The sequence below is a fragment of the Chironomus tepperi genome, unplaced genomic scaffold (genome assembly GCF_022539635.2).
Source record: "Chironomus tepperi strain 1889 unplaced genomic scaffold, CSIRO-AGI_Ctep_v1 contig_284, whole genome shotgun sequence".
In the NCBI taxonomy this organism is placed as follows: domain Eukaryota; kingdom Metazoa; phylum Arthropoda; class Insecta; order Diptera; family Chironomidae; genus Chironomus; species Chironomus tepperi.
Genome location: NW_027226406.1, coordinates 203402 through 212887, shown reverse-complemented (window position 1 = coordinate 212887; position 9486 = coordinate 203402). Strand labels below are relative to the sequence as shown.

At 32.0% G+C, this 9486-nt stretch overlaps 1 protein-coding gene across 2 annotated transcripts in view; it reads left to right on the top strand.

The window, feature by feature from the left end:
- Positions 1 to 8602, top strand: part of Csgalnact (Chondroitin sulfate N-acetylgalactosaminyltransferase) — a 50750-nt gene extending 42148 nt beyond the window's left edge. Inside the window, exons 2-9 of one of the 2 annotated variants that reach the window (XM_070642283.1) lie at positions 278 to 330; positions 394 to 447; positions 521 to 667; positions 774 to 1577; positions 2201 to 2358; positions 3073 to 3269; positions 3354 to 3456; positions 3669 to 8602. In XM_070642283.1, coding sequence (XP_070498384.1) covers positions 327 to 330; positions 394 to 447; positions 521 to 667; positions 774 to 1577; positions 2201 to 2358; positions 3073 to 3269; positions 3354 to 3456; positions 3669 to 4016 — 1815 coding nt within the window. In that variant the 5' untranslated portion in view covers positions 278 to 326 and the 3' untranslated portion in view covers positions 4017 to 8602. Of the gene's footprint in view, positions 1 to 277; positions 448 to 520; positions 668 to 773; positions 1578 to 2200; positions 2359 to 3072; positions 3270 to 3353; positions 3457 to 3668 lie in introns of both variants that reach the window. The other variant, XM_070642282.1, reaches the window with a different exon arrangement.
- The last annotated feature ends 884 nt before the right edge of the window (positions 8603 to 9486 follow it).

The following is a 9486-nucleotide window of genomic DNA, read 5'->3' as shown; positions in this document are numbered from 1 at the left end:
TTCACAAAAATTCCAGAAATTTACCCTGAAAATTATGCAACCAGTAAATTTTGAAAATTCAAATTTTTAACCGTTATTTAACGGATTGTTGAGATCAATTTGTGAAAAATCATGAAAATTATTAAATTTTCAGCATTTTACTCTAATTTTCTTAATGATAAAAATTCTTATTAAATTCTTCTCATTAAAATTACTCAATCACATCTTTTTAGTACACTAATTTCCTAAATAATTTAATTTAATTAACATTTTCCAAATCTTTTCTTATCTTTTCCAGAAAACTCAATAATGACAAAAAATGTGACACTTTTCCTTTGAGAATAAACATGGGTATAACAATATTGGCCAGAATGTTGCTGTTGATTTCCTCTGTGACTTTAATATCACTCTTAGCATTATCAAAATGCGGACTTAGCGGTGCTCTAGACAACAATGGAATCGATGAGGGTAGGCTAATTAATTAAGATATTCTTCGTATTAGAAAGTTTTCTTTATATCACCACTTGAAATCCGAATGTAGCTATTTCACATCCAGTACGGTCGTCTCTGCGTAATGAGGAGCAACATGCTTTGTTAATGGAACAACGGGAAGAAGAAAATCAGCAAGAAATTGCAAAGCTTAAAGCTGAGATTAAAAATCTTAAATTAGAGCTGTTTCAGCTGAGAAGTAAGAATCTTAATTAGGGTCGTACGTAAATGATGTCTACTAATCATGACGTCATTTGCATACAACTTCTTATTGACAATATTTACATAATTTCTCAATTCCACAGACAATGCAATAATATCAGATCAGCTGATGGCACTAAATACATCAGTATCAGCATCACCCCAACAACAGCAGCAATCAGCATCGTATCAACTAGATTGTACAAATTATATTCGTCGACAAGTCGGAAATGCCGAAATACTTCACGGAATGTCAATGAATAATGAATATGAATTGGTACCGTTCAATCATTTCACATTTAGTCGAGTATATCCAATAGATTTAGGTTTAGGAAAGCGTGTAGTTGAGAAGCCAATTGGCTATAAACGAAAAGATCTTCTAGACGCTCTCAATAGAGCTTTAGAGTCGTTAAATAAGAATGCAACCCTTCCGAATCATCGATATACATTGGATGATTTTATTGAAGGAATTTATCGTAACGAGCCAACAACTGGTACACAATATGAACTTTATTTTCGTACGAAAGAAATGAATAATAAGACAAATAATCCAATACCATCATCATCGTCATCACATCATAATGATCATGGTACGACAAAAATTATTGTTATGAGACCGTTTGCACCACTGCAGACAATACAAATAGAAAAATTTCCCAAAACTGCCGAAAAGGAAATAATTCACATCATATTACCGCTATCCGGACGTATAGCAACATTTCAAGGATTTATGGATAAATTTGTAAAAATTGCTCTTAAAAATGACCGTCGTGTTCAGTTAACGGTCGTTTATTTTGGCGAGGATGGTCTCTCTGAGGCACGACAAATTATGAAACGTATTGTTGCTCAGAAAAGTGCTTATTCTTCCAATTTAAAATTATTAGCCTTAAATGAAACGTTTTCTAGAGGTAAGTAACCACGTGAGACATTTTGGATGGTGCATTTTTGGATAGACGACTTCATTTTGTCTTTGCTGGCCACAATGTTGTAAAATTTGATGATTTACGGATTGTAAAATAAATCTACGATGTTTATTCTTCGAATTTCAAATGAAAAATGAATATTTGTATGAAAAGGGGTGCTCAACTATGTAGAATTCATAAATATAAATTGAATTTCAAATAAACGTTATGAAAATCAAAGTAACCTTGAAAATTACATTTTATCATAAGATCCAGATAAGATTTAGATTATTTGTGGTCTAGCTACATACAGTAAAGTATTTTTTCTTGGAATCATGACAATCCATAGTCAAATTAAAAGTAAACCTCACAACAAATCAGATAACAACATTACCTGGCAATAAAGAAGACTCAATCTGTCTGGCAAGAATGCACTTGGTATCCATGCTATCTGTGATTTTTCACAAACTCCTCTACTTTATTCCAATAGCTTTTATATTTTCCCAAAATACAGACATAAAAACGTTCGGAAGTATTTAATTGCATTTCTTCTACTTCTTTTTCTTGTTTCTCTTCCTTTTACATGATCGCCATACACTTAATTTTCAATATAATGACTGCAATAACAGCAAAAGGACTTCGAGTTGGTGCGGAGCAAATATGGAATGAGGATAAAAGTCGAGGGAAGAATAATAAGGACGTTTTACTTTTTATGTGCGATGTGGATATTGTATTTAGTGCAAAATTCCTAGACCGATGTCGATGGAATACTAAGCCAAATCGTAAAGTGAGTTATTGAGATGAATCGATGAGCTCGTGATGAAGAAGAAATAGCCATAAATGTATAGGATTCTCATCCTCTTATGATATTGTATTTCCGTGTTCAATTTGTCCAAACCCTCTTTCATTCTGAATTGATAGTTCCCACTATCAACATTTATATGTACACTAAAATAAAGCCATAAGCTCAACATTGATTGTGACCGGCTACTGCCGCAGAACATAAAAAATCCTCATTACATTTTAATGAATTCCTTTCTCCATTCTTTTTTGTTTTGTGATGAAGGTTCTGTTGGGAGAACTTGTTGAGGTTATGGATTCATTTTGTCTTTTTTGGTCTTTATGGCTGTTTAGAGTTTGTGAAGCTATTAATGAAAGAGGGTTAGATCAGCTGGTAAGCGATTTCTCTGGTGAGGATATGGCACAGGTGCATCGGGGTACGACATAGTGGAAGACATGATGATACAGTGATACGGCGCAGGTACAACATGCTTGGTGCCATGCTTGGAGTATCACTGTACTCTGCCAATGACTAATGTAACCACAAAAAACATTGGTCTCTAACTTATAGCTTGAACTAATATGCGCTATGTCCACTTAATCCAACAAAAAATTCATTACGAGCCTCGTGTTGTCTTCTTCAGCACACACACAAATAAAAACCTTCCGTTCTCTTTATTATATTTCCATTTTATCGTCTTCTTATCTACGGTAATTTCAGGTTTACTATCCGGTAGTTTTCAGTCTGTATAATCCACACGTAGTTTATACGCTGCAAGGTAAAGAAATGCCATCTGAAACGGATCAACTTGTAATCTCGAGAGATACTGGATTTTGGCGTGACTTTGGTTACGGTATGACATGCCAATATCGATCTGATTTCCTTAAGGTTCGAGGATTCGATGAGGAGAGTGTTGGGTAAATATTTTAACTGGATTAGCTTTTGGATTTAAAATTCAATAAATCTCTTGTTTTTTGTTCCTTCTCATTTTACATGCAAAGTTGGGGATATGAGGATGTAATGTTATATCGTAAATATGTTAGGTCAAATATTAAAGTAATTCGAGCGACCGATCCTGGAATATTTCACATTTGGCATCCGAAGGTGAGAAACATTAAAAGCATTTTCTGTTCTTTCAACTGGAACTGTTTAGGATTTTGTGCAGGGTTGGATATTGATGAAATTGTCAATATCATCCAACCCTGCTCAATCTAGACAGAAAATGAATGGATATATCCTAATTCTATTAAATTCCGGTCTCATTCCTTTATTCTTCTTCTCTTTTATTCTTTCTTTCCATCCACAACCAACTAAAGATCTGTTCCGGTTCACAAAACGGTCAAAAAATGTCTGCTGATCAATATCGTGCGTGTATACGCTCAAGGGCCCTCAATGAGGCATCACATCCACAACTTGGCTTTTTAGCCTTCCACGATGAATTAATGTTAAATAATCAGACTGAAATAAATCACAATTCCAATAATAATATTAATTCTACTAATTCTAACAATAATAGTAGTAGTAATAATAATAATAATAATAATAGTGTTTATGAACTAAGAAGTACGAGAAGGCAAATAAATTCGAATCGACAACAACATGCAACGACAAAGAGTGCTCGTGCCAAAATCTCATCACAAACAACTACGAGGAAAGCCACATGATCTTTTGTAATACATCAAGAGAGCTTTTGGAAAATTGAATTTTAAATCTAAATGAAAATGATATCAGAACTGCTCATGTATTTCCAATCAGCAGATTTCTTTTTTTGATATAAGCATGTATACATAAATTATTATGTGTATTTGTTCATGTTTTTTTTGTGAACATTCGTAAAAATCTATACGAACATAAACATATGCCGCAAGGAATTCTCACTTCATACATATTATTCCAAAAAATGATGTAATTTCTCATGAATTTAATATTGGATGTGCGAGATGAAGATATTAAATTACTTTGAATGCATTATGGATCACAGTGAAGATTTGGTGGATTTGGATTTTCTAGGAATTTATGGATATTTGGTATTGATTCGATGATCTAATGTCGTAGTTGTCTTTAGGGTTATTGACTAATGAAGTCTTAAATTTAAGGGAATATAGGAAACTGAAAAGTTGTCTAAGAAGATCGATTGAGGACTAACACCCTCCCTTTCCTGAACGTAATAAATGAACGGTCCTAGAAATGTGTTATGCCTAGACAAATGCAAAAGCTTTCATGATACAACTAGGGAATTTTCTTTAAATATGACTTGCAACTTTGGACATAATTATCAATGTTTAGCAGCATCCATTATTCTAGGTCACCGAGAATCGTTACAATAACTTCCAGATCTCGAAGTCGACTCAATTCTATTTGGAATCTTGCTCGATTCGATTTTATATGGAGTCTTGTCGACTTTTCTATACAAAATCCAATCGATTTAGAGATCAGTCAACTTCACCTAAAATTTTCTATGGACAGCTCTACTAAATATTGATCAGGGCTGATGTTGGTTTCTTTAGAATTTTGTCACTAAATTGAAACCTATCCCCAAAAGTACAAAACGGCTAATCAATCAAAAATCTAACCTAGACCTTCTTGACTATGACTTGGTCAGAGGATTTTGGATATAAACCAAATCCAGTACAAAGTCAGAGTTACGTCGGTCTGGATCCAGATTTTGGATCGATTAATCGACTTCTGTTATTCGGGTTTGTAAAGCCTCAATACAAACTATTTGTATCCATACATAAAATCCCAACTAGCTCGACATCTAGACTCCAAACATCCCATAAATTCCTAGCAATTTCCAGCATATCCACAATAGCAAATGACAGAAAAACACACACAAATTGAGTGAAATATCACACAAAACTCAATATGAGTAAACATTTTTAAAGGCAACCAAAATATATTGAGAATGGATGGATGACATGAGAGATTCTTTATTTCATAACACGAGCGTCACTACATTATGCATAAACACGTAAGCGAGAATGTATAGAAGAAAATGTTATGAAATAAAAAAACTTTTTTTTTTCGATATAATAAATCAAACTTTTTCAATTGAAAAGTTTTTCAATAAATGATGAGTATATCGAAGACTCTTCGGCATATATTCATCACATATATATTAAATTTTACTTCCTTCTTCGTAAATAAATAAAAAAGGAAGGAGGACGAAATGAGAGAAGTTATTATGATGTGTTGACATCGTAAATAAAGTAATCGACGGAAATGGAAATGAAAATTCTTTCCTGTTTTTTTGTAAATAAGCGAAAATTTGAAACTTTTTTTGGTCTCTTTAAGAAAGAGATTGAAATGCATTTGATAACTACAGCTAAGTGAACCAAAGATATACAATAGAAATTTAATGATGATAAATTTTATCCTTTTTATCGTAATTCTGTCCTTGAACTCTCTTTTTTTTATGAAAATCTACTAAGTTGTTGTCTAAGTTTATTGTTAAATCATTTTTCAAATATTTATCAGCATATAGAATAATTTTTTATTCTAAAATAATAAGAAGCTCAAAATGAAAATTTAATTGTGATCGATGAGTAAATATTAAATTTAGGTTAGTCTTGTTTTACTAAGTATGAAATGGAAGAAAACATGTTTTTGGTGGATTTGGACAAAATATTGAAATATTCAAGATATTTGGCAGTGTTGTTGATTTAGATTTGAGTAAATAGCTCGAATCAGAACTCAAAGTCGACTTGAATATTGTATGGAGTGGAATCAACTTAAGCGGACTTAATTAGTCAAAATCTGAATGGAATTCGAGCTTTGGCTTGGATTATAGTCGTAAAAATATCCTATATCTCAGTAACTGTCAATTTTGTAACGCATACATATCCAGATCTGAGTAATTAGATCTAAAGTTGACTAATGACAAATTTTACGGAGCGTTCTGGAGAAAATTTCAAAAGCTGAACGTAGTTATAGTTGATAACTAGACATTATGTCAGGTTTTCTACTCGAGAGACCAATCCAGACCTGCACTGACCTGCACAAATATTGATCTAACCCATTTAACCAAGATTAAGACAAATTTAAGGGTATGGAACTGATCAATATCATTATTATCAGTTTTGATTAGTTTCACACCCTAGGACACAATACATTTGCTGAGATACATATAGATTCAAATGTATAAAGGAACATAGTTGGTCTGGATCAGTCTTAAATGATCAAAATGAAATTTAAATGATCTAATTGGATTTAAATGGTTCTAGATATGTCTAGCTTGGCTAGTTTGGTTTTGGGTTTTCTAAATGTGCTTTTCAATGTCAAAAATAATTAAATCCAGTCTCTACATCGATTTGGATGTTCGGAAGAAGACATGTTCAGATATCATAATGTTTCTAGACTCAAGTCTTATCCTACTATTGACAAATTACTTTAGTTAGAAAAGCCTACATCTCATCAATGAATCTTTAGGCATCACAGCATGCTGTTAATATCTCCTTGAACTCTGATACTTTCCAAGTATTTCTGCAACATAATATTTATCAAATAATTGAATCCCCATCCATTGCAAATTTCATCCCCATTAAATCGATATTTCAATGATAAATTGCAAAATGAGATAAAAATCATTTTTTGTAACAAAAATCCGCACCTACTGTGTGCTTTCTACGGAAATAAATTGAGCCTTCTGTGATAAGATCTTAAAATGTATTTTCCGTCAATACGTAAAATATTTTTTATCATTTCCCCCAATCACTAAAACTTTCTAAATATAAATCTCAATTTGTGAACGCAGCTTGAGTTTCATTTCACAATTTTGGTTCCCTTTTTTAAGAACAGATATAAAATACAGCACCAAAAATGAGGGGATAAAAGCGTACCGAAAAAGTTCTATATTTAAAAATTCATGAAAATGACGTTTCAACTTTATAATGTGAAAATCGTAATTGAAACCAAAGGAAGGCCTACAAAAAAAAAGTTCAAAGAACCCTGATCTAAATCCACAAAAACAAATGTTTTCCACATTTCTGCTTTACTTTATTTTCGCAGTGAATAAAAAAGAACATACAACTAAATGTAACACAAAAACCGAATATGTGAATATAATTTATCTCACATGAATAATTTTCTTAATATTATTAATAAACAGTAGAGAATCCGTAAATGACGTTAAGAATCCCCTTGTGGGAAATTTTGTGAGATTTTAATGGTCAAGTGTTGATTTTGATGAATTTTTGAATTATTGACTGTAGAAATATAGGAAATTACAGATTAATATCAAACTACTCCCTATGTTGTCAATCTTTTTTGATAACGACACAGTAAACCACATATCTAATCTAGTGTAAATTTAGTGTGTCGCCATACTTTTTGTGACGCATCTGAAAATTTAAGCATTTTGTGAAGCATGATTTTAAAAGTACAGATCTAATCTTTAATGTATCTTGGGGTGATTTCTAAGATATACCCTAGCAATTTAAGAGTTTTTTGTTGTGTTAAAGAATGAAGTTATTTCGTGGAAGGACAAACAATTTAACACCAGGCTAGTTTCTGGTCGATTTACAGTAGAATTTCGCATAGAACTGTCATTAAGCCGCCAAAACGATGGCCATCTGGGTAGACCAAGATATTGTGCACCATCCGGGTTTAAATCCATGTTGTAGAACTGATCCAAATAATTATTTATGATTCATTAAATAGTTTGACGTTTTTGAGGAATGCTCAAAGATATATCAGAGATACTGATCCCAATAACCAGTTCAAAATCTTGAAATTTTTTAATATTTTTGTATAAGACAATGAATTTTCAAGAATCAGACACTCATCTGATAAACAACAATTTTACAATTTTTGCAATTTCGTTCATATAATTCTTAGATGAGTGTCTAAGCATTATGAATGTATAGACGCTATTTGGTTAACATATGTTCAAGTCTCTACTACAAACCACATTCTTATTTCTTGGATTCGTCCAAATCAGGACAAATTAAAGTCGAAAAATGCAGGCTTTTGCATCAATACTTCAGAAAATGCAGACATTCAGTTTTTGCCCGAATTCTACATTTTTCAATTATATAAAATCTATGGCCAGACCTCGGAGTCGATTTGAATTTTATTTGGGGTTCATACAAAATTCGAATCGAAATCAATCTCTCTCCATAATGTTCTGACCAAATAAATCTCACAAAATACCCCAAAAGGAATTAGAACCTAAAAAAAGTCTTTAAGTAAGTAGATTTACCGTAGATTGTTAATACATTAATCAAAAGAATAACTGTAAATAATTAAAAAAATCACAGAAAATAAAATGAAATTTCAAAAGAAATTTTTAATCAATGAAAGAAAATCTCTGTTTTTGTTTTACTTGCTATTGAGTTTAAAGAACTTTAATGACATTCTTTTAACCTGACAATTTTTTCCGCAATAGAACTCATCTTTTGTTCATATATCAAGTCACATATCAGCAAAAAAAAGAGCGTGTGTGCAAATTTCCAGAAAATCAGCAGCTCGTCCAGGCATGTAAGTAATATAAAGAAGGCAGGCAATAGATGTGTAACACAAACAATGGATAGAAAAGCCGACAATTACTTTTGCATCGCAATGTTGAGGCTCATAATTGCACTAATGAATCAACATTGCTCACAAAAATTGGCGAGAATGTCTTCTTTTACAGGAAAAGGCAGAACGTTGACTTTTAACTTTTTCTCCTCCTCATTCTGTGACTTGATGAGGTTGTTAGATACCAAAATAAAAAAGATTTTAAAGCATAAAAAATAATTAGTTTTTATGTTAAAATAAGAGCAACAAAAGCAGTCACGCAGTGTCATGACTCATGACAGACAATTTTTTTGTTTTTCATCCAAACCACCATCATAATTGGCCACAATGAGGAGATGGGAAGAAGAAAAAAAATCTGAAAAATCATTGTGATCCCTTGTAGATATAAAAATATGTATGAATATGCATAACTGAGTGGATAACGAAAAAAATGTAATGAAGACAGGTAATTAACTCGTGCTACTAAAAGTTGCTGATGATGATAGATTATTCTCGTGTTTTTTTCGCATGCTTATTTCTTGCGTCCCCTTTTATTCATAATATCAATCATCATTTCCCTCATCGTTCCGTTAACTATTCATTGTGTCATATGATTAATTCATATTTTACATTAGTAAA